At 43.0% G+C, this 26,167-nt stretch overlaps 1 protein-coding gene across 2 annotated transcripts in view; it reads left to right on the top strand.

The window, feature by feature from the left end:
* TMC5 (transmembrane channel like 5) overlaps positions 1-26,167 on the top strand; it is a 571,516-nt gene that overhangs the window by 431,216 nt on the left and 114,133 nt on the right. For both annotated transcript variants that reach the window (XM_078665241.1, XM_078665242.1), the window contains exons 14-15: positions 9,772-9,869; positions 14,750-14,845. In XM_078665241.1, coding sequence (XP_078521367.1) covers positions 9,772-9,869; positions 14,750-14,845 — 194 coding nt within the window. The remainder of the gene's footprint in view (positions 1-9,771; positions 9,870-14,749; positions 14,846-26,167) is intronic.

The following is a 26,167-nucleotide window of genomic DNA, read 5'->3' as shown; positions in this document are numbered from 1 at the left end:
ACAGGGCACCCAGCGCTGAAAAAGTAAGAATTAGGTATCTTGGGTCTCTTTCGTAGTAAAAAGCAGATGGTCACCTCCCCTTCCTTGATTTTTGCTTGCTGACAGCTAAACGCATAATGACAAGGTTCTGGAAGTTCTTTGAGCCCCAGTCCCTGGTGGCCTGGAGGCTGTCGCTCTTGGTGTGGGCCCAGGCTGAGAGTGTTGCATTGCACAGAGAGGATAATTTGGGCGGCATAAATACCCTATAGCTGCCAATTGGGACACCATACTGCATGACTTTCAAAATGAGATGCACCCTGATCCAGTTACTCTGAGGCCCCCCGCAGGGGAGGGTGAAAATGTTGTGGAGACATGACGTATCATTTCGCATCAGACACACGGAGCAATCATGGGTACTTCCATGTTTATCCTACAACAAAATGAAGACTCACTGGTTTGGTTAGTAGAAGCATGTGTATCATTGACAATTGCAGGTGATTGGATGAGCATAGGGGCCTTGGAGATTTACAGGCACATGTATCAAAGGATTTTGCGATCGCAAACGGTGCGAATCGCAAAAATCGTCCGTTTGCGATCGCAAAATCTGCTTTTGGAATGCATGAAGGGTGAAGGCCCTCGCAATTTGAGAAATCGAAAATATTTGCGAATTCTCAAATTGCGATTGCATTTAAGGATTCACATTTTGCGATTCCTTAAATGCAATGCTTGAAACTTTAAAAAATTGCGATTTCGCAATTAGGGGGAGCAAATTACCATGAGGTTGACCCTCATGGTAATTTGCGAAAACTTTGAAAAATGCACTTTTGTGCATTTTTCAAAGTTTCATGTTGTGCACACACATGCCCTAAGGGCATGTGATTGCACAACATATGTGCACAGATTGATTTCAGGGGTGCAACAGGGTGTCCTTGGGACACCCCTGCACCCTTGAAATCGCATTCTCAATTTGCGATTCGCTAATTGCTAATCGCAAATTGAGAATGTCTTCCCATTCATTCCTATGGGCCTCTAGGCCCTAAGGAATGAATGGGGAGGTATTCCTTAATTGCGACTCTCAAATTGCGAGTCGCAATTAAGGAATATTAAGAAATCGCAATTTTTTTAGCAATTTCTTGATGCATTGCATTTTGCAATTCCTTAATTGCGATTCCTTATTTTTCGCAATTAAGGAATCGCAAAATGCAATATTGATGCATTTACCTGTTAGTTTGGGCTAGTTTTTAGGTTTCGGCTACCGTCGCACTGCGTAAGCAGTGGGCGGAGCCGAAATCTTTTGTCTGTAGTATGGGGGCTGAACACGCCCCTCTTCTCCATTGGCTGGCCTCGTAAATCCTGGCCAGCCATTGGAGGAGAGGAGCGTCACTCAGTTCAGGGCCCGCCTTGACGCGATTCGGGGGCGTTTCCGTGTCTTTTTTTAAGTCACGCCCTCTCCTCTTCCCATTGGCTGGAATTTTACCTTCCAGCCAATGGGAAGGGGAGAGCACGCCCCCGAATCCCTACAGGACGCTGTGCTTTCCGAGCAGCGTCTACCGGAGCCTCTGCCCCCCTGTTTCTTGTTGTTTTTCCCGCTCGCTCGAATGATCAAACGTCAACAGTGCGGGACAAGAGATACTGACTGTCTGTGGTGTGGCGCGTGTGAAGACCTCAACTATAGCGCCCGTAGAATCTCCGCCATCTTGTGTGTGGCAAATTGAAGCAAACTAATGGGTTAAAAGCTAAGAAGAGTACAGCTTGTATTACGTGGTTCGCTATATGACGTTTTGAACTTTAACACAACATCGTACAATGCATTGCTGGCCCCACGTTCTAACTGGCAACATTTATTACTGAAGGAGTTCCGTTCCACTGTGTTTTTGCTTGAGTCCTCCTTCTCTCTTCAAAGGGGCGATGGCCACGCCCCTAGAGCGTGCGCGCGTTCCATAGAACTGCTGTAACCCACCACGTCTTTCCTGCTGCCGAATCCCAGCGTGGCGCGTTGGCTGTCCTGAAGGCGAGGAGTTTGTGTTTCTGAGCCCCCTGCACCTACTCCCTACCATGGCGGACACCCGGCTTCCCCGGCGAATGTTTTTAGTCGCACTTGCCGGCATCTATCTATGTGCTTTCGGGTCGCTCTATGTGCAAGTCCCTGGTGAGTAGCACGTATGACAATGAATACGTATGAGATCACTAGTCGTAAGGGCATACATAGAGTGTGTGGAGTGACAGTTGTAAGGATAGGAAACGGAGGCTGAGAGGGCAAAGTATTCAGTTTGCCAATTGGTGTAATTCACGCCTTATGTAGCAAATCTGTGCATAGTCACATCAAGAAATGCTTGTTTTGGGACAGTTAGTGTCACACCCTTTCGTGGAATTAAGTAGAGGGAGCAGATGGGCAATGTTGGGAAAGGGTAACGTGTTGGTGCGAATGAAGTGGCGGAACGCTGGAATGGAGGGGATAGAACCAGGGAGCAAAAGGCAAGAGAAAGGCCAACTAGATAAGGATGGACGGCAAGTATAAACTAATGGTGTGCAAAGTGTATTTTGCAGCCTTTGTAAACATCTATAGAAAGTTTTGCTTAGTGTTTTTTTTTTGGGGTGTGAGGTTTATCGCACTCCATTGACATATTTACTTTTTCCACCAATTTAAGTTATGTTTTCGAGTGTGTAGTGCTAATACAGTTTCCGTGATATTTGGACTCCTTTGTTGGGAGCTGTAAAAAAACAACAGTTGTATCTTATGTGTGTGTGAGATTAGTAGAGAGTATGCAATCTATCCGGTTAGATTTAGTATTCAGGTTAATTGCGTTTGATCTTAGGAGATCATTGGAGAGTTTTTACTTTTAGCCGTCACTGGAGAAGTACACGGGGTTTTCCTCTATTGGATATGATCAATAGTCCTTTGCTCGTTTGGAGCAGATGTTCATCTATGCGTAACAGTTTTCAGTGGGTGAATGAATGACTGTGTAACGCGCCGATTGTGAAAATATGTTGTATCGCAGCCATGTTTACCTAACATTTAGCAATAAGTGAACTGAACTGCTTCTTATGCAGTAGTCTCCGCGATCTGGTATCTTGTTGATTGCCACCCTGGCCAGGCCAGTTTTCGAGGGCTTGTGTGACCAGTTAAGTAGATTAGCAATGCTTGTAGCAAGTAAAGTTGCTGTCGTTAAAGAAACGGGAACAACGTACTGCTTGCTCACTGGCTTGTTCTATCCCTCGCCCTCCCTCCCTTTTTCTATCCCTCTACCTCTTTCACGTTCTCCCTCTCCCTTTCTCCTTCTCCATTTGTCCTGCTCCTTTAATTGTGATTTTCCTCTCTAATCTGGCCCCATCCCTCGGTCTCCCTTTCTCTTTATTCTTTGTCCCTTTCTCTGCCCTTTCACTTCCCCCCCCATCTCATTTAGCAGGAGGGGTGCACTCTGCGCAGTCCCAGACTCTTTCTTGCAGGTAGTGCGCTGCAGCACTGTGCAGTTTCAAGTAGGCCAGCACAGAGTATGCACAAATTTCGCTTGGGACAATATAGGAATTATTAGGAAGATTGTTTTTTTTCCGTTTTAAATTGTAATTCTGAGGCTCGAACTAATTAGTAAATGAAATAAAAGTATAAACAGGCATTTGAAATGCAATAGGTCTCGCATTTGCGAGAGTTTAAGCTGTTGGCTTTGTAAATGACAACACCTTTTATTTATCTGTTTTGATGATACATAAATAAAAGGCATTGTCATTTACAATGCCAATAGCTCAAACTCTTGTAAATGCCAGACCTATTTCACTTCCAAGAAGCTGCCACCATTGTCCTGCGTTACTAGGATAGTGAAAGCGTGCATGGTGTGCTGAATGTTGCAGGAAAGCATTTTGTGTCTGCAGTAAGAGAAACTCATTAAAGATAATAGTGCTTACACACTAAATAATACATACCGTGTAACAACAGAAGTAAAAGGGCCAGTCCTCATTGGAGGTTACAAATAAAGGCAAGGCGGTACTAGAGAGGGACTAACAAGCCTATTAACGATGCAGAAGCCAGCCTTTATAAAAGACAGTGTCACAAGCCAATGAAAAATATGGGCGGAGAGTTGGTGGAGCTTCATGTACATACTCTAATACAGCACGCCTCACAGAGCAGCGCCTGTGCCGCCCAGGCTCAACCTAATTAATGCTGATAGCAAGTAATAAAGACAGTATTGTGCTTAGCTAGTCTTAACAGGAACCCCATGAAATTGACAAACACTTAAATACTTTTCCTTTGGAAACCAGCATAGAAAGAACATTTATTTTGGCTTGGTGGATCTCTTTTCACTTTGGTCAGTAGCTTTTTGTGTGGCTTTACTTCAAGGCTGTTTTTACAAGTTTGCAGTAATTTGGGGTCAAACCAACTGTATTGTCCAGTCTTGCACCCATGGCAGCCAAGAACACAGAACAGGGGGCAGATGCATCATAGCAAGCTTGATATAATAACATATTCTATCTGGCATCTGTGCATCCTTTAGCTGAGCTCTACAAGTACAGAGCAAAGTATTTTTTTTTAAAACCTGAGACTAGATTCTTTGTCTTACTGCCGAAGCACTTTAAGTGAATATGAGGTTGCATCCCTGCTTCATATATTACTATGAGATTCTTCTCAAAGTATGTAGTCCTGGATGGGCATTGAGTTCAAGTGTTTCTGTGTTCATGCCAAATTGGATCCAAATACGTTCACTATCATCTTATACAGTTGCAACAATTTTTATCTATGGTAATTTATATGGACTTAGTGGGTGGATGAAGTGTGTGTGTGTGTGTGTGTGTCTGTAGCTGTGTGTGTGTCTGTGTATGTGGCTCTGTGTATGTGTGTGTGGCTGTGTGTGTGTGGCTCTGCGTGTGGCTCTGTAGGTATGTATGTGTGTGGGACTCAGTGTGGGTCTGTGTTTGTGTGTTGCATTTGCGAGAGATTAAGCTATTGGCATTGTAAATGACAGTGACATTTATTTATCTATTTTCAAAACCAACACATAAATAAAAATGTTGTCATTTACAATGCCAATAGCTCTAACTTTTACAAAGGCGAAACCGTTGCATTGTAAATGCTTGTTTAAGTTAGCTGCCCACCCCCTTGTTTTTGTCGATTACGTAAATAATTTGTACATCTGCCAGCACCGCAGGCTGTGGATCCTACAGGTGGCTCATTATGAACATTTGGCCGAGACTACATTACACTGAGGCGCATGTATTGTTTGGTATTTTCATATTACCAAGTGCCTGGTTATCTGTTACATATTGCAATACTGTGTATTACGCACTTGGTAGCATAATAAGGCTGACCAACGTTTTACATGCTGTAACTGAGCATGAATGGAAATGTAGCTTGTCCTGCCATGTCAACTACTTACTCTTGTTCAAAACTTAATAAAACAGATTCAAACAGAACATATTGAAGTAGGGCCAGGTTGCCTGCAAAGTCCAGGTCATTTATCTGCACCCAAGGAGTCAACTGGATTCCATTTTCTCTCCTTGCTTTGGATGTCTTTATGATCTAGTCTATTCCCAGCAGGAAGAGAAAAGGTGAAATCAAACAAACCTAGCGGATTTTGGAACTCACTTGGAAGGCTTCCTTCTACATTGGCGGGTGATGGAATGTTTCGCTGTTATTGCTCCTGTTTGCTGTTGCGAGTGATCTTATCAAGTTATAAGGGCCTAAGTTTTAGTGATATCTGAAGCACAATACTACTAAAAGTAGCAAGGAAATCTAAAAAATAAACTAGGCTGCATATGTACATTTTCAGATTTACTACTTGAACAACTGAAAGATCCATTTATGATTTTATGAAAATGGAAACCATTATGCATATACACAACAGAGAGAATACATCTTAATCTACATACATTTTCTTTGCATGCTCTCTGGCTCACAAAATAAAATTGTGCTCAGCAAGCCAAGTAAAAACAATATTTATTATTCACTCCTATGCAACAAAATGGAAAATGACCATGTAGTGAACTACACAATCTTCTATAAGGAAGATATGATAATTGATAACTAGGAAAACAAAAACTCTATTTTTATAACAACAACGATTAACTTGAATTCACTTTGAGCTTCATATGCAGCGCAATACTACTAAAAGTAGCAAGGAAGCCCTGAAAAATAAGCTTCACTGCATATGTAAAGATTCAGAATTACTACATGAACAACTAAAAGACACATTTATGGTCACATGATTATGTAAATCAATAAATAAATACACTAGATAAAAAGAACTAATTTGCTTAAGTCTGATTGCCACTCTGTAGTTCTAGTTAGAATTCCCAGGTAGGAATTCATCAGACTTTTGCTCCCTTATATCTTTCCACCCATTTGAGAAATCACCACAAAACTTTTCAAACCTATCGAATTTTCTACATTTTGTGATGTAAATTTTTGTGGTCAATCTTTAAGGGGTTGCAAAGATAAAAAAGGGGGGGGGGGTGGCAAAATGTGTTTTTCCAACAACGCATATTTCATAGACTATTTTATTCAACATAGCGTGAAAACGGCTGAACAAATTTACATGAAATTTGGCTGGATTATACATAATGGTGCACAGATTATCCATTTTGGGTACTGCAGGTAAATTGGGTAAGTCATTTTTTAAGTTATAAGACATTTAGTCATAGTGATTTCCGTGACAGTGGGACTTTTACAGAACTTTGATAAATGTTGCTTAATTGCCATGATACATGGTGATGGCAAGTCATTATCGATTCGATAATGAATGCCTTTACAAAAGTATAATGCAGCTGTGTTGCTGTAAGGCCACTTTGCCAGTGTTCTGGCTTAGTGTCTTAGATGTAGGTAAGTATTAAGTTATATATTTTTTCCCTGGCTCTTACCACTTTCGAAACATGGTAACAGGTGTGGAAAAATTATACTTTTCCATATATTTTTCTAAAAACGCATCTTCTGGCGTGTCTCCCCAGTCTTTTTACTTTCTGACCTCCTGTTTTTGATGGTATGCTGGACTTCATTTTTGCTGGTTAAGTGTCTCTGCACACTTTTTCACTGCTATTCAGTGCCAAGGAGCAAGTGATCCTACGGTAAATTGTTTTATTATTTGTTATCCAGGATTAGTATACTTGAATTACTGGTAGGTCCCTAGTAAAGGTGCCCAGGGCCTGTAAATAAAATGCTACTTTTGGGCCTGCAGCATTGATTGTGCCACCCACCCAAGTAGCCTTTCAAAGGTGTCTCAGACCTGCCACTGCTGTGCCTGCACATGCAGATTTTAACTGGCAAGCCTAACCTTTCCGTTTTATTGTGTATAAGTTGTCCGTAAGGAAGGACCAAGGTAGCCCCATGGGCAGGGTGCAGTGAATGTGAAAAGTAGGACATGTGCTGGTGTTTTTTACATGTCCTGAAAGTGAAATACTATGCATTTTATTTTTTCACTAGTGGAAGGCTGTCTTTCCCATAGGTGATAATTGGTGTCACCTTGTAACATTTTTCAAGTGTAACCTTCAATTGGGAAACAATAGAGAAATGGAGTTTAGGCTCCCTGAGCTACAAATTAATAAAAATCTTTTAGCAAAAGTGTTTTTTAAATTGTGTGTTTTTGAAAATGCCACTTCTAGAAGGTCCGCATTTTCTTGCTTAACCATCCTGTCTGTCAATGCCTGCTTGTGGATTCACTGTCTGGTTTTAGACTGACAGGGTCTGTTTGTGCATTCGCCCCAGACACTCACACAAAGGGCATTGAGGTGTGCCCTGCATATGCTGATGGCCCACCCAGGGCTGGAGTGGTGGGAGGAGTTGTCACTACTACCAGAATAGGTTGTGGAAGACCTGCACAATGCTGTCTCCACCCCCTGTAGCGTGGCTGTACCACAGAACTGGTTTTACTGAGCAAGGATCGCTTTCATGAACAAACACTTCAAAAGGAAAAAGGGGTTTAGGTATCAGACCTAAAATCCCTGAACTTTAGAATTATTTTGGACTAAGGAACTTGTCAAGAAGAAGAACTGGAGAAGCTGTCAGGAGGAACTACTACTTTGATATGTCCTTTGCTGTGTTGGCCTGCAGTGGCTGCTTCTGTCTTGGGCAGTGAAAGGACTGGACTTAACTTTCTGCAACTTATTTCCTGAGTTTCTCCAAGGGCTTGAAGTTGAGCTTGCTTCCTGCTGGAAGTCTCAGGCACACTAAAAACTTCACCATCCTCTGGGTACCTGCACCTGGAACTGTTTGTTTCAGCTTCCACAGAGAGAAACGCAACCCAATGCCATCAATGACGCCGCTTCTGGCTCCGTGACCTGTTGGCATCTCAACGAGCCCCGCCGCACTTCCCACTGCAACCCTGGTCTTACCGACATAGTTCTACACAGTCACTGAGTCACTGCTTGCACCGTGACCTGTGAGCACCGTTCGCCGCACCGCCTCCATTTACATCGCTGCCCAAATCTGACCAACGACGACGCTCCAAGCTGACGACAACATCTCTGCTTGCACCGTGGCCTGAAGGCCCCGCTCATAAGGTATACAAGCACTGCCCGATCCCATACCGCAGCCTTGGTCCACCAAGGCCAACGCCATCGACTCCAGATCATTAACCGATCACGCTGTCTGCACCGTGACTTGTGGGCACCACACACTGCCTTGCCCCGCTTTGCACTGCCGCCTTGGGTCTACCGACAACAACACTTCAGCAACGATGCCGCTGCTGCTTGCACCATGACCTGTCAGCATTGCAAAGAGCACCACCTGCTTCAAACCTCTGCCCTCGTCTCACCAACGCCACTGGATGTGGTCACTGAGCCGCTGCCTGAACCGCAACCTGAGGGCACTGCACGCCACACTGCTCTACTTCACAGCACAGATACCTGCCATCACTCCTGACTTCAACCTCACGGAGGTAGTTCTGCAACACGTGTAACTTCCAGGGACCGATGATTCCTACACCAACCTCCAATTACGACGCCTGCCAATGCCGCCTCTACGGAGCTCATCGTAAAGTCCATGACGCCATGCTTTTTCAAGGAACTGTTTGCGGGTCTTTCTGACACCGTACCTCGCCCACAATCTTATGGTCAGCCTGAACTGTTGAATTTGTTTGTTCATGACACCCCTGAAGGAGCTATTGACTGCAAGGAACTGTATTTTAAGTGTACCCTTGCAAAATGCATATCTTTATTACTGTATGCTGAATATTTATAGTTTTGGTCTTGTTTTACACAGTTAAATATTTACTATTTTTCTAAAACTGGTGTGGCGTCCTGTTCTTGTGTTTTCACTGTATTACTGTGTGTTATGTGCAGATGCTTTACACATTGTCTCTGAAATAAGCCTGACTTCTTGTGCCAAGTTACCAAGGGGGTGAACAGCAGTTATTTTAGAAGTGCAACTCCTTTGTCCTAACTAGAAGGAAGGGTCCCTACTTGGACAACATGCCAACTAGAAACCCCCATTTCTAATAGGTCTTGTTTGTGGAGCCATTAAAATGTGGAAAACTACAAATAATCAGCACTGTTCAACCAATCAAATTCCATGTGAGTAATAAAAAAAAAAGGATTGGATTGATATGTAGATTTTTTTTTTAAACAGACAGAAGAAAGTAACCTCTGTCTGCAGGCCAAGCAATATTTCAATAGACTAATATATTGATTGATAATGATTGTATTATCACTTTGCCTGTAACATAGTATTATTCTATTCACATTCACTGTATATAGATTTTACATCCAATTTACAGCACAACAAAGAGAAACCAAACTTCTCTATATATCTGGTAATTCTGATGTTTGATTTTCTCTAATGTGATGCCTAAAGTATTGTTATGTGTTTCTTAGTGTTGGGAGACCCTGGTTGGCGAGGATATATATCGGCTGATCATGTTTGATTTCATATTTTCCTTACTGGGCTCGTTCTTCGGAGAATTTATGCGAAGGTAAATATACAATATAAGTTCAGCTGTGTTGCATTAGGACAGGTATGGGTGTCATATATTTACACTTCAAAACATTGTACTAACAACAAGAGGCGATGTATAACGTTGAGTATCCAATCACAGTCCTTGTAGCCTATTCAGTCTCCTTATAGATACTGATTATGATTTTAATATAAACAATGTAATAATTAAAGTGCTAATAATTCTCCCTGGTACTGATCAAAAGAAAGTAAAAGGGGGTAAGAGACAAACAAAGGGTAAAAGGTGGCATGCCCTCTCTGCAAACTGTTATATTTAACACTTTGTTTACACCTTTATGCAGCTTCCTTCCAAACAAATTATCACCAACACTGTTCCTGGGTCCAGTATCAAGCTTTAATTTATTTTCTTGAATAGTTTCTTCAATGTGCTTATGTTAACCTCATTACAGGCCTAGCAGCTTCATTTTGAAAAGTCAGCCATTCTAGGTACAAGTCAGTGGTTTTCCACCAGAGTATTGTTTTTTAGATATAGAACTGCAAACACTGTAAGACAAGAATATCGACTATCCAAACAGTGTGAAGTAAAGATGTGCAGGTGAATTAAGCATATACAGGTAACTATGTTGTCGAACCTCTCAGCTGCCTTCAACTCAATCAAATATCCCCACCGCATGCTCACCTTAGAATAGGATTCATCAGCAATGTCCTTCACTGTAGCTGCCTTTCCAACTGACACCTGTTTGTTCAGGTAGGCACCTCCAAGCCCTATAAGATTCCAGTCACCTGTGGTGTCCCATAAGGTTGCATACTGTTTCCTGTCATTTTCAGTCTCTTCATGTAGTCACCTGTTGCTATAGGTACACGTAACATCATCAAGATTTGCTAATATGCTGATGATACAGAACCTAGCTGAAGCTCAATCCAGCCAAGACAGAATTCCTGTTACAGGTGAAGAACAAAATGAAAACTGTACCAAACTGACTCAATGACATTTACCTGAACAACTTCGAACCCCAACTTTCATTTAAATCCAAGTCACTTGATTCACCCTGGATACCAACCTTAACCTCAAGGAACTTATTGGCAAAAACGCAAAGATGACTTGGTACCAACTTTCTCTTCCAAAGAAATTGAAACAGTTTCTTTCATAAAGCAACTACAGAGCTTACTCTCGCATCTGGATGGTGGTAACATCAAGTTCTATGGCCTCTGATAATCCACACTCACACCGTTAAGGACATGCTACATCCAAGACCTGAGAAAATATGCTCATCCTAATGGAACTCCATTCACTTCCATGGTCAGCCCTCACCATCTCAAAACTGACTGCATCATTTATGTAGAAGCTATGACCAGCACTCCTATTATCTTGTGGACAAGCATACCATCTCTGTTGTTCTTGGCACACCTACAGTTAGGATGCCATCAGACAGTAGACTAAGAAGTGTAAAAAGCAGCAGGGATTTTACATCTATTTACCTGCGGTCTTGAACAATGTGCCTGTGTCCATAAGGACCGCCCCAACGCTGCTCCAATTTAGGAAGTAGTTGAAGACTCACCTTTTTAAGGAACTCTATACCACACTACATTAACCATTTACAACTCAGGTACTACTCCTACCATTTATTGACTTTATGTTGGTCAGTGACACTTTACAGCGCTCAACTGCCTACTATAATTAACTCTACATATGCGATCCTTGACAATATATATATCTTCAAGGTACCTAGAAATGGGATTAAGAATAGTAAATGTATATTTACATATGTACACTTGCCTTCACAATATTTTAACAGTGGGTATTCTGGTCATGATATTTTTATGGTTTAAATTTATTTTAGTCGTTATTCTGACATACAGACACACCAGTGCCTCCCTCAGCAAACATACTGCACCTGTCTCTACCACTGTTCACCTGGACCACTATTGTTCTTTGAAGATGCACATATATCCTCCTCAACCTCTCAGCAGCGTTCGACACAGTCTTTCACCGCACCCTAATACGCAGACTCCACGACGCAGGGATCCAAGACAAGGCCCTCGACTGGATCCGCTCCTTCCTCTCCGGCAGAACGCAGCGGGTAAGACTCCCCCCTTTCCTCTCGGACCCTACACATACCACCTGTGGAATCCCCCAGGGGTCCTCCCTCTGCCCTACGCTCTTCAACGTCTACATGGCTCCACTCGCCCCCATCGTCAGAACCTACAGACTCAACATTGTGTAATACGCAGATGACACCCAACTCATTCTCTCCCTGCCCAATGAACCCAACACCGCTAAACACAACTTTCGAGAAGACTTGGAAGCCGCCGCCAAATGGATGGAAAACAGCTGCCTTCAACTAAACACCAACAAAACAGAAGTACTCATCATGCGCCCAAACCCAGACGCCTGGAACGACATCTGGTAGCCTCCCACCCTCGGAAGCCCGCCCACCCCCACCCCCACGGACCACGCACACAACCTGGGAATCATCCTGGACTCAGAGCTCAAAATGGACCGCCAGATCAACTCCGTCTCATCCTCCTGCTTCCATACCCTCCGCATCCTACTTAAGACCTTCAAATGGATCCCCCTTGTACACAGAAAGACCGTCACTCACGCCCTGGGCACCAGCAGGCTCTACTACGGCAACGCACTCTATGCCGAAATAAACAAAAACCTCATCGCAAGCTACAGAACATCCAAAACACCACCGCAAGACTGGTCCTCAACCTGCCAAGACAATGCCACATCTCCCAGCACCTGCGCACAATCCACTGGCTCCCCATCGAAGCTAGAGTCACCTTCAAGATGCTAACCCATGCTCACAAGGCTCTCCATGACACTGGACCAGCATACCTGAACAGCCGACTCAAATTCCACGCATCCCAAAGGACCCTACGATCAGCCCAGCTCTCCTACGCCGTGGTCCCCCACACCAGAAAGACAAGATCGGAGGCTGCACCTTCTTCTGCGCGGCCAGAGCCTGGAACGACCTTCAGCTCTATCTCAGACAGATAACAACGCTCCCCATCTTCGCAAGAAACTTCAAAACCTGGCTCTTCGACAGACCCCCTCCTTGATGGACTGGAACCTGCGAACCCACCCCCACCCCCAGCGTCTTGAGACTTAACAAACACCTGATTTGATTTCATATTGTCATTGAATATCTATGTGAAGTTAAGAATAGTAAATCTATTCTTACCATATCTTACCTTCATGAAATCTTGTTACTGAATATTCTGGTCATGATTTTCTGGCATTCAACCAAACCAGTACTTAACTCGACAAGGATACCACACCTCCCTGTGGCATTATTCACCTGGACCACTCTGGTCCCTTCGCTTCCCGGTGGGTTACTGCCACACCTGGTGAAATATAATGTGTGTCTTTTACTCCCACAGGCAAATCGACCCGAGGTTTATCAAATATACCACATCTCTTCCTAATTCTACTTACATTGAGGACCTCCAGCTTGCTGTTGCCCTCCTGCCGCTCTTTTGTTTTGGAATACCAGAGCCATAACCACTGCCAGTAACACCCTGACCTCATACTGTGGTGTATGCTCCACAATTTTGTGATATTACTTCAAAATTCATAAGGAGGATTCTCTACAATTGGTAATTACGAAGTAGTCTTCGGTTGGTGTCTATAGACTTCCTACCCTCAGAAGTGCAGCTGATTATCCCTAGCTCCCCGTGAATTTGGATAAGAAATGATCCCTTACTTTGACACCTAAAACATGTCTAATCTATACCTATGGTTCCAGTAGTGCAGAACTAACCTTCTACCAAGCATCAAGGTGTTCATAATCTAGATGTACTAGCTATCAGTATGCAAGTTTACAGTGTGAAAGATGACGTCAAAATAATCATTTTGACAATAACTTGAATAACGTGACCACAAACTAGACTAATTATTTTTAAGATATGACCCCAAAAGGGCCTCACCAGAAGAAATAGCAAAAATAAATTAAACAAATTTGGCATTCTTTTAATGCAGTTCCAGCAGCTTTTGAAGTTTAATTCACCCAAAGTCTAAGCACCACAGAATACCAGTACCCCCAAGACCCTTCTTTAGCACAAGTCCCAGCTTAAGATCAAGTCCAGTTTTCTGCCTATGCATACGGTGACACCTCAAACCAATAGCCTGACTTCGGTCTGCTCTAGTGTTTTCTAAAAATAATTCTGAACAACTTTACTACTGTTTATAGACACTGGAGGCCTCCGGCTCTAACCCTAAACGAATAAACAGGCTACTCAGATTGGAATTCTGAACCTCTGAACACTAGATGATAACACGTCTTGCATGTAACTCTTCAAAAGATGTTACCTGGCACATTCATATGCCAGTTTCAGAGACACAGAAGAAATAATATTCCAATCGAAGAATAAAACAATCTATCTATCTATCTATCTATCTATCTATCTATCTATCTATCTATCTATCTATCTATCTATCTATCTATCTATCTATCTATCTATCTATCTATCATCTATCTCCAGCCGGGGTTCCACCAGCAATTGCTCCTAAATGGAGAAAAATCACCTTTAACCTGCCTCATTTTCCATGTTCCTGGTTGTGTAGCTGGCAGTGACATGCATAAAGTACTAGATTCGGTTCACGTACAAACTAAGAGATATAGGTGTTTGTGTTCGCTTTTTGACAAACAGTAAAATGTGATTAGAGTGCTGTTCCTTTTAAAGTATCTGTTTTTTCTTTTTAGCGTTATGACTTCGAAGGCAGAGAACAATGTTTTATTGAAAGATAGTAACCAAAAATATGAGTTAGCCTAAAGAAGGTGTAATGTTTGCAAGGTTGTAAGGTGTCTATTTGTTTATTTTTTTACTATAATTTTCTTTATCTGCTATTATTGTATCTTCCAAACTTTATATTTTTGTGTCTTTATTTTTCAGGATTATTGGCACCAAATGTTGCAAAAAACTTGGAATGCCAGAATTTGACATTGCAAGAAATGTTTTAGATCTGATATATGCTCAAACATTGGCATGGTAGGTGATAGCCTAAAAATATGGAATATGTATTGGTAAAAATCATTGTATACGACGTTGATGTGATCTTAGCAATACAACTATAGTGTGAATATGCAAATTATAAAAGAAAGAGACAGGGTTTTAAAAGGGTTTTAAAACTGAACATGCTCATTCTTATCGCGGGTACTCTGTTAGAGAATACAGGGGAACATCTTCCACCTTCGCACATATTCAATAGAGGGGTGGGACATGGGCTTTAAGATGAACATTTTAGTGAGTATGATGATGTATTGCATCAGGCTCTTGAGATAAGAAATGTGATGTCAGCATCCTGACGCACACTGAAGCTGATGGATTACCCCACAGCACAACGCAGGTCCTGGTCTCCTGGATAAGAGCTGTGCCCTGTTACTTTAGGGACTTGTACTTTCAAAGGAGCAATTCTTTACAGCACAGCTACAAATGTGACTCACTCTTGCACACATAATGCAAAGATCTTAAGACATGGCAGAAAAGTATTACCTTCACCTTCTCATTGGGATGTCTGAATCTGTTCACAATATAAGTGTGGGATCCAATCACCAGTGCCCATGAGATGGATCTGATTAACTAAAGGTGCATTGAAATTGCCAAACTACAGTCTCTCATTTTTCTGCAGAAAATGACTAGAGGCTCTTCATCCCAGCACACCAAAAGTCCTCGAGTGACCAAATCAGTTCAGCAAAAGATGAGTCCATTTGGCCAGGCAATCTCTTTCATTAATTTCAGACATAAAGTATATCATCGCAATCCGTTTCTCACACTATCTTACCTGTTTCTGCATATGCTCACAGCTCAGTCAATATTGCAGTGAGAATGGACCATTACCATGCATAGGTCATCACCAATATACCCTTTTTATTGAGCTGCAAATTACAACCCGACACATCTTGTCAGCAGCTCTTCCACCTTTGCGAACCAGAAGTTTCATATTTTTCTGTGCTTCACATGCTTTCACTGGCAGCGACATCCTCATATCCATCTCAGAGATGGAGAGTCCATAAAAAACAGTCAACTCAAACTTTAAAGACAATGAACATAATATGTGGTCATAGACATTGGCAATACATGTAATTCTTCTAAAGGGCTATAGTTTGTATCCTGTCCTCACTCTCTACTGGGCAGAGGGTTCTGATCTGCCTCACCAGCCCTGTAACATGAGTCCCCCGAATGATGTATTATTCAGTAGACAATACAGGGAAATGTAATATTCCCCCCAAGAGAAATCCAGTTGACAAGTTGGATATGGTCTCTTCTGGATCCAGTTGTGGGTTTCTAGGGTTTCAAACACTATACTAAATATGCCGAGCATAAAAAGACATAGGGAAAGCAGGCAAAAATCTACCTGTTAGATACAACTGTCAGCTACAACAAAGACACAGTTCCTGAGTCAGAGAAGCTATGTCAGACTTTCAAATCTGGATTTAAGGTGTACCACCATTCCAGAACTACTGGATTCTAGACAAAAGGCAATGAAGGTTAAAAATGTAGGTGGTAGAAAACTACTAAAAGAAGTTAGGAGATAAGCGAGTTCTTCTGAAGAAGTCTAAATGTAGAGAAACATGCATTAGCAATGTGCTGATTTGAGGCTATCGAGTTAATCTGCAGCCAGTATGAAACCTACAATACTCACACTTGATACCAAGCTAGAAAACAGAACAATCTAAGATTACCGTCACCACGACCTAGAAGAAAACATCAGTTTCAGAAGATGATGTAAGTTGGAGCAGAGTTCAAACAAGTCAGGAACAGGTTCAGGAACTAACCTCCAAAAGGAACGTAGAGAAAGATACAAAGAGGCTGAAAAAAGCGAAGAAGTGCTGAGATGTAGGATCCGAGTGCCAACAATAGCGTAGGTAGGATGCTGTAGTAAAACAAAAAGATGCTAGGCAAGGAGGATATAAATTACGGGATCCCTCACTGGACACTCAGCTTCCACCATATGGGGAAATGCACTGTGGGACTGGAGCTGCTAGCACACTCAGTTACATATATGTAACGTCCATGACTTTACATGATAAAGATGACACCCACTCGTGTCTGCTTCCTAACCGTGCATTGTCTAGAAAACCTCCAAGGTGACCGGTGTATGTCTGGTGAGAAATACCGGGTAGTCCATGCACACAGGCTCCAATGGGTTGTATCCATCGTTTTTAAGACCATAGTTGTGCATCATGACCAAAAACGATGACCTCTGTCTTAGCGTGACACCTTGAATTATATTACTGCTTTTCTAAATGTGAGTTTACATATTTTTCAAATTGTATTTCATGTTTGTATTTTAGGAAGTGTTGAGCATGGAATCGGTGATTACAAACTGTCAAACACTTTTTTAGATGCGTATCAGTGTTGCATATCAAACATTTGTTTTCTGTGGTGATCCCATGGGATCATTTCAGAATACTTATTTCAAACTGCATTAGGGAAAATCCGTAAATGTCAAAGTGCAAAAATTGCAGGTTCAACATGTGAAGATAGCCACAGGGCAAGGTAATTGTTAGACAAGTCAACTTCAGGGCGGTCTTCTCCCAAACATTTTTACATTCCTCCCCTTATTTTGACTGATCTTGTTTTTGCTAGCCTTCGGATTCTGCACACTTTACCACTGCTAATCAGTGCTAAAGTGCATGTGCTCATTCTTTAAAACGTGGTAAAATGGTTTATCACCAGTTGCCATATTTAATTGGCTTGTAAGTCTGAGTTAGGTGGTGCTACACGCATCCAGGACCTGTAAACTAAATGCTACTTGTGGGAATGCAGCACTGACTGTGCCACACACTTAAGTAGTCCTTTAAACATTTCTCAGGTCTGTCATTGCAGCCACTGTGTGCAGTTTTGAACAGCCATTTTGACTTGGCAAAATAACACTTTTGCCTGGTCCAACCTTCCTTGTTAATACACACAAGTCACCCCTAGAGCAGGCCCTGGACAGCCCAAACGGCAGAGTGCAGTGTATTTAAAAGGAAGGACATGTACTTTTAGGTTTTACATATCCTCGTAGTGAAAACTCTCAAATTCATTTTTCACGACTTCAAGGCATCTCATTTAGAGTACCATTGGAGTTATCTTACTATATTTAGTTAGCTGTAACTTCTAAATGGGAGTAGGTAATCAGTTCATGTTTGGTGTCTTTGGAATTGTAATGAAAAATCCTCTCTTCTGGTAAAGTCAGATTTGATTTTGAGTTCAAATTTTGAAAATGCCACCTTTAGAAAGCTGACATTTTACTCCTTAGCCATGTAGTGCCTGTAGTCTGTCCCTGGGTCACATGGCTGGGTGTACCTGATAGTTGGGCTTTGTTTATTCCATAAAGACAGCCGCACACAACTGAGAGCTTAGGTGTACCTGGATGAGCCGTCACTGGCAGGACGGGAGGGCGGAGATGGGCACAGACCTACTTATACTTGAATAGGATGTGTCCTGACTCCATAAAAACGGCTGCATACACCCTATATAGTGTGGAGCCAATGCAGCGGAGGCAGTACCCTGTGCACTTCAAAGAGAATTGCTAGAACCTTCTTCCACCTTCCAGAGCAATGTCACTATGTGTAAATATTGGACCTGAGACACCACCTCTTCAGTAGACTTCTGGGCGTGTGGATTCTCTGCCAGGAAGAAGGTTTTCTGTGCTTCTGAAAGGACTGCCACTCTGCTGGACTGTGGCTCTGAAGGTCCTGCTGCCCTACTGTGCTGACCTAGCTCCTGCTGCTCTCTTGCCTGGGTGAGAAGGACTGGACCTGCATCTGTTGAACCTTGGACCCCAAAATGACTCTAAAGGCTAGTTGGCGGGGCTCCTGAATACAGCGTCAGGTTCAGCAGCTTCAGCATCCTTGAACCCAGCACCTGAACTCTGCCATTTGTGAGTCCTACCCAGCCAAGTGTTGGTGCTACCCCAGACATGGACCCTTGGAAGTGGGCCTAAAGGTGCTCTGCCAGCTCATCTCTGGGCCCAACGCAAATCATTTTGCACCAACCTTAAAGCCTGCATTGAAACCACTGCTTGTGATGCTTTGCATTGCAAATGTCTTGTCAATGTCAGCCTCAACGACACAGGTTCTCGCTTCGCAGCTCTACAGTTCCTTGAAACTGATTCATTGCTGCTGAACGGACTGCCACTCTGCTGGACTGCTGTTCTAAAGGAAGTGTTGCCCTACTCTGCTGACCTGCTGCCTGCTGCCCTCTTGCCTGGATAAGAAGGACTGTACCTGCATCTGTTGAATCCAGGTACCTAAAGTGACTTCAGGGGCTCGTTGGCTGGCCTCCTGACTAGATCCTCAGGGACAGAAGGCTCCAACAACCTTCAACCCAGCACCTGGACTCTGCCATCTGTGAGTCCTGACCTGCCAAATTGTGCCACCTCAGGCCTGAAGGTACTTGGCCAGTCCATCTGTGGACCGAGCAGAAACAACGCTCTCCTCTGTTGTGTGGCGCAGCCACTAGCAGAACCGACACATCGCCTCTGCTGTGTTGGGTTCTCCTGAAGCAAAGAACTCCACATCATCCTTTAAGCCCTCATTGGAACTGCCACTTGTGTGAGGATTTCCCAACACAGGCACTCACATTGCAAATATTTTCTCAACGGCAGGCTTGACAATGATGGAGGTTCCCGCATCGCAGCTCCACAGCTCCTCAGATCAGAAACATTGCCTCGACTGCACAATGCATAGACAATAAAGCCATCTACACATGCCCAGCTGTCTGTGGCAGAGAACTAAAAAGGTTTTCAGAAACAATGTGCACAGGGTCCAGCAATAAGTGGAAAAGTATAGTGCCCATTAACATGGTCAAGAGACCTTACAATTTTAACGAATGAGTGCAGGATTCATTCTTCAAGAAGCTGAGGTCATATCCTTAGCAAATATCATATTCTAAGAATATCCTCGCAATTTTACACTGTATTTGTTCTATGCACCTTTTTCTAGTTGGTGTAGCACAATTTTACGTCAGCAGATACCATACTAGCAAAAGCATTTTATATTTCAAGTATAAAATATGGGTATTCTTAAAAAACAATTGCATATAATTTTGTATTTTGAAAGCAGCGATGATTTGAGGAAAGGGAATCTACTACAGGTTGAAATTATATTATTAAGAATAAATTGGCAACAGTTATTTTATTCTGCAACAGTTTACTTGCAAGAATTGTGTCTATAACAAAATAGAAACAACTCTTTTTGGTGTGTTCTTAAAATAAATTAGAAATATGCAATGCTCTTCAGAATGCCATATTGGTAGGAACCGAGCAGCCTTCTCTCTCCCAGCTCATATAAATGTACTTCTCTATGTATTTAAACTGTGGTTTACTCTTGACTCTCAACACAACCTCTGGAAGCACATCAACACCATGCTCAACAGTTGTCATCATCAGCTTATATTTGTCCTTGGAATAAAACCGCTCCCCCTGAAATACAAGCTCAAAAATTGAAACATTCTGGTCAACTTGACCAAAGTAATTCTGTTCTCACTGACATCAAAAATCCACCTTGCCCCACTCCAACCTTCTTTGTATGTAACAGCATGTCTGATTGGCCGCTATGATTTCTTCACTCCTGTATTATCAGCTTGTTGACATGATGGGTCCCTGTGGCACGTGTGTTATGCCACGTGTTGTCACTTGTGAGTCCTCTGTCTCCCAAAGTACTCTGTGGTCTTTTTTCTTCTGCCCCTTTGGCCCTGTCCTCTACCTAAAAAGGTGGGTGTTTGTGAACTGTGTCAGTATCATTGGGTTAAAGGGGGGACCCCAGGCATCACGTGTTGGCCCTGTATTTGAAAGGGAGGTTGAAAGACCTGGGGCATTGGTGGATAGTTGTACCCTTGCCAGGGTCTTCCACATGGCCTTCTTCTATTTCCCTGTTTGTTCCCTCTTTTTCGGTCATTGTCGGTAGCCCATGAGTCTGAATAAGTGGAACCCTCATCCAATAAAATTATCCCAGAAAAATCTGAGTTCACAACTGTTGGTATCGTATAGTCTGGTAAGGAGTAGGGATACACTTTTCCGAGCCTTGAATGACATTCCTCATGCTATTCACACCATTGTTTATACTCTCAAAAGAGAACTACAAAAAAATTCTTCATCAATTTATTGCTTATTCTCTATCTATCCTGATTATAACTTTGTAGTCTTTTGGAGTTCATAATTGAATGTGGGGTCAGACTTCATTGAGTATATTGCTCTGGCTATTATAAACAAAAATAAGTCTTCGCCTAAGCTTAGGGGCCTGATTACGAGTCAGGCGGATAAATAGGCAGAGATATCAAGCAGCCAGTATTTCCATTAACGGGCAATAGCTCCATACACACATCAGTCTATTACGAATTAAACCTACAGAATAAGAAATAACTGCATTGGCCTGGATTTATTGAACAGAATTCCACACAGAACTCCCAGCTCCAGGGTGTTTAGTGCTCACAGTCAGTGCCTGCTCTGAGCAAGTGGTAAATATAGGAGAAGGCGTGGTGTAAGGCAGGGTTGGGGTAGTGCCTGTGGTGAGTGGCAGAGCGCATAGGAGGATGTGCCCTGGCAGCATTACATGCTCTTCCATATCTTTGAGGACATGGGATAGGGCCAAGCTGCACCACAGTCAATACCCAGGGCAATTTTACCAGGCAGATATCCTTTTTTTTAAAATATATATTTTTATTAGGTATTTACCCCCCCTCCCCTCCCCCCTCCCCCCTGGCTGCATGGCACTTTACAAACAGATACCGTTATTATTATACATACATATATTCAATATTTACAAAAGAAGAAGTTTCACATAAGGGAATACATGAAAAACATCAGCAGAGCACCCATTGAGAAAAATAAATTAACCATTCAATCTTTCTAACATTCTATCTTTTCTTCCAAGTTTCCATAGACTCCCATATTGTTAAACCTAGTTTCCTCCCCCTTTTACCTTTCCTTGCATATATCTCCCTCTCCAGGTTATAGGCAGAAAGTAGCCTGGCCAACCATTGATGAAAAGTGGGGGGTACCGGGTCTTTCCAAGCGGTCGCCACACATAGTCTCAACACTGCCATTGCTATAAGCAGGAAGTTATTGGCTACACATTGCCCATCCACTCCCAGGACCACCCTTACTGGCGTCAGTACTGTGATGATACCCATCGCATTTTCCAAGAATTTTTCAATTTCCTTGTGTAAGGGGAGTAATATTGGACAGGTAGCAAACATGTGAACCACCCCTGCTTCCGAGCAATTACAACGCGGGCATGTGATTCCAGAAGTGCCTCCCCATTGTGCAATTTTTGCTGGCGTATGATAAATAAAGAAAATAGTTTTGTAATGTTGCGCCTGCAATGCCGCGCAGCACAATGTATTCCTCCCTAATTCTAATGAGAGCTGAAAATGTTCCTGCCCTACTCCCAATCTCTCTAACCATTTATCTCCATTTTTCCCTAGATCATCCTCCCTGCTTTCTAATAATTCAAAATAAATTCTTTTGATTGTGCAATCCCCTTGTTTCGCAACATATTCCAGTACAGCATTTTCCTTGAAACCCATCGGACCCCCCTTTTTTGTAACCAAGAAGCTCCTCACTTGTAGGTATTTATAAAAGCTTTTTGTGGCAACACCATATAATTGTTGTATCTCGAGAATTGATACATTCTCTGTTCTCCCATCAAGTCTTTAATACTCACAATGCACTGCTGACTCCACCCTCTAAACACTGAATCAGCGAATATCTCTGCCGGTAAAGTTTTGTTGTCAAATAGTCGTGTAAAGGCATTATATCTTCCCAATCCGTATTTCTTTTTAAATGCTGCCCAAATCTTATATGCCGCGATCAGAGTTTAAAATTTCGTTCTCTTGTAATAGTTAAATTCGGTGTATTTTAGAAAGAAATTTTTTATTTCTCCCCCCATCAAAACTACATACACCGAAGTAGCCTCTCCTACTTGTTCTGATGCCCCCCCAATTAATTCAGTCATATATTGAAGGGACACCGCCCAGTGATACATTTTAAAATCCGGGACTGCCCATCCACCTTTCTTGCTAGGGAGTGTCATGTATCTCAGAGCCGCCTCGTTTTCCCGTGCGCCCATAGGAACCTGTTTACCATCTGCTCCAGCGCAGTATACCATTTTGGGTCGAATGTTAACTGAATTGCCCTAAAGATGTATAATAATTTTGGCAACAGCATAATTTTTACCACATTCGCCCGTCCCGCTACTGACAAATGTAGGTTAGGCCATCCATCCAGGTCTGTTTTTGCTTTTTTAATTATTGGTTCGATGTTCCTTGCTACCACACTGTCTAAGTTTGCAGTTATTTCTACCCCCAGGTATATCGCTGAACCTACAACTTGATTATCTGACCACCGCACCTTATTATTTATAATAATTTGAGTTTTTGTTTTATTAAGGGAATACCCAGCTATTCTACCAAACAATGCGTCTTCTTTTTCGATTTCCCTTATGGCTTCTATGGGAGCCGAAGATATAACAGCAACGTCGTCGTCGTATGCCAATACTTTATCTTCTCCCCCCATAGACTTAACCGGTGAGATTCCGCTGTTTCCCATTAACCTACGCAGCAGCGGGTCCAAATACACGGCGAAGAGTAACGGGGAACATGGACATCCCGGTCTAGTGCCCCGCTTGATTTCTAATTCATTTGTGTGTTCCCCATTAACCCTCACCCGTGCTGTTGGAGCTTGGTAAAGCACCTGTATGGCCCGTATGAATTAATTCCCTATGCCATCCCAGCGCAGAGATGATCAGAGATAGTCCCAGGAGACTCGGTCAAACTCTTTCTCTGCGTCTAAAAGCATAACCGACATTGGGTCTCCTGAGATTTCTGTGGCGTCAAATAATGTAATGACTCTCCGTATGTGTTCTGTTGTCCTCCTCCCCGGGATGAAGCCGTGCTGCGTTTTGCTCACTATCATATCTATCACCCTTGAGATCCTAGAGGCCAGCACTTTAGAATACATTTTTGCGTCTGCATTTAGTAATGTGATTGGCCTGTAAGACCCTGCCTCTGTCGGTGCCTTGCCTTTCTTAAGAATAATTACAAATTCTGCACCCGCCCACGACTTAGGAATTGACTGTCCCTCTTGCGCCTGCTGCAATGTTTCAAAAATATACTTAAAGATTCCTGACTGAAAAGTTTTCCCCGCCGGGAGGCTTGCCAGCGCGTGTCTCACCTCTTCTTCCCGTATTGGTTCATCCAAATCGTCCCTATCTTCCTGTGTAAGATATGGTGCTATTATATTTGCCAAGTATTCTTGGATTAATACCTCATCAGTTTCCTGATCTTCACTATAGAGTCTAGTGTAGTATTGCCTAAATACCTCTCTTATTCCAGATGCTTCTGTGATCAAGCTCCCGTTGCTATCTGTGATTCCCTTTATCTCTCCCATTGCCTCTTTCTGTCTAGTTCTGACTGCCAAAGTATTTCCCACCCTTTCGCTGTACTCATGGCAGTGCTCCTTTCTTGCTGTATATAGCTCAGCTGCCTTTGCTGCGACATTTTCCCCTGCCTCCGCTTTTGCTCTAGCTAATTTTACAAGAGTCTGATCTATAGGTTCCCTTGCATGAATTAACGCCACCAACTCCGCCTCCACCTCTGCAACCTTCTGGGATAACATGGCAGCCTTGACCCTCTCCTTTTTTTTGTCTTGATAGGCTATAACTAAGAGTTTCTCCGCGTACCCCTGCCTTAAAGGCATCCCATGTAAAACCTGTGGTGGTACTATGCCAGTTAATCTCCCAGTAGTCTTTTATCCACTTTTCCATATGCGCTATATAATGTTTGTCCTTTAGTAACCTGCGTTCAAATGTCCACTTGCGCGTAGGTCCAGTTTTTGCTGCGATATCTAGTGAGAGTATCAGCGGATTGTGATCTGATACAATGCGGGGCGTCTTTTCTATCTTTGCTTTTCCTATCAGTCTATTAGAAATCATAAAATAATCTAGCCTTACAAGGACTTTGTGCGGTGCAGAAAAGTATGTTGGGTCGTCATCTTGTGGTCTGATTGTATGCCATACATCTGCCAATGAGTTATTACTTGCCATCTCTATAATGGCCCTACAGACCCTTTTCTTCCGCCCCTGGTATTTCCCTGACCCACCTATACCTAGACCTCCTATGCCATTGATATTAAAATCTCCCCCCAAGACTACTATTGGGGCCCATGCCGGGAGCTCTGTATCTAAGAACGTAAAGATCTCTGGGTCATCCTCTATCGACCCGTAAATAGATCCTATCGTGATCCATTCCCCATTAACTAGGCATTCCACTAATGGCCCATCTGCCCCATGCATCCTCTATTTTTTTTCTGACTGTTACCTGTTTTTTTTAGCCAATATTGCCACCCCTCTTGTCTTTGCCCCTTGTTTGGAGCCTGCCAACACCTGAAAGCCTAGCTGATCCAGAAGATACCCCTTACCGCCTTCTATGTGTGTTTCTTGCAAACACATGAAATCCGCTCCTGAGGCTCTTAGATATGCTGCAACACGTTGTTTTTTAACACGGTCATTCAGCCCACATACATTGATAGTAATTATTCTGGTGCTCATACTTTTTCCCTTTCTTGTCCCTCTGCCTTATACCCAGCCATTCAGTGCTCACACCCTCTCTCTTTGTTTGTCCATCTAACGTACCCCCTAGTGTCTTCCTACTAAGCAACTTTCCTACTGTATCCTGTTCGTGCCCTACCTTGTATCCATCACAAGTGTGCCCTGCAGCCCCTCCCCCCCAAACCCCCCTCCCACAGAAGCCCTCCCCCCTGCAGGCAAATAGGTCATTCATGACCTATGTGTAGCTGCTGTGTACCCGCAGGTAGACACATCCCCCTTCCCGTCTATTTCCCTGCTCAATTTCATTACCCCGCAACCCCCTTCTACCGTATTATACCCTGCCCTCAACCCATCATAAGCTATTCCTCCTTGAATACCTGTCCCAACATATTATTGCCTTCCCTCAAGCCCTTTTTTCTTTCAATTCCGACAAGAACTCCTGGGCTTTTATTTCTGAAGAGAACATTCTGACCCTCCCATTTATCAAAACCTTCAGTCTTGATGGAAAGAGCAAGTAAGCCTCAAGTCCCATAACCTGGAACGCCGGAATCATTTGCCTTAACCTCCATCTTCGCTCTACTGTTGCATGGCAAAAGTCCGGGCGAGCAAAGAAGGTAACCCCTTCCGCTGATCTTTTAGCCTCCGGTTTTGCTCTGTCTATCACCTCTTGTCGCAGGATATAATTTCCAAGGAAGACCAAAATTGCTCAAGGCTTGCTGCCTCCTGCAGATGCCAATCCCTTCTTCTGAGACAAGGGGAACCTGTGCGTCCTCTG

The sequence above is a fragment of the Lissotriton helveticus genome, chromosome 10 (genome assembly GCF_964261635.1).
Source record: "Lissotriton helveticus chromosome 10, aLisHel1.1, whole genome shotgun sequence".
Classification (NCBI taxonomy): domain Eukaryota; kingdom Metazoa; phylum Chordata; class Amphibia; order Caudata; family Salamandridae; genus Lissotriton; species Lissotriton helveticus.
The sequence above is the reverse complement of the archived record's forward strand: the minus strand, read 5'-3'. Positions and strand labels throughout refer to the sequence as shown.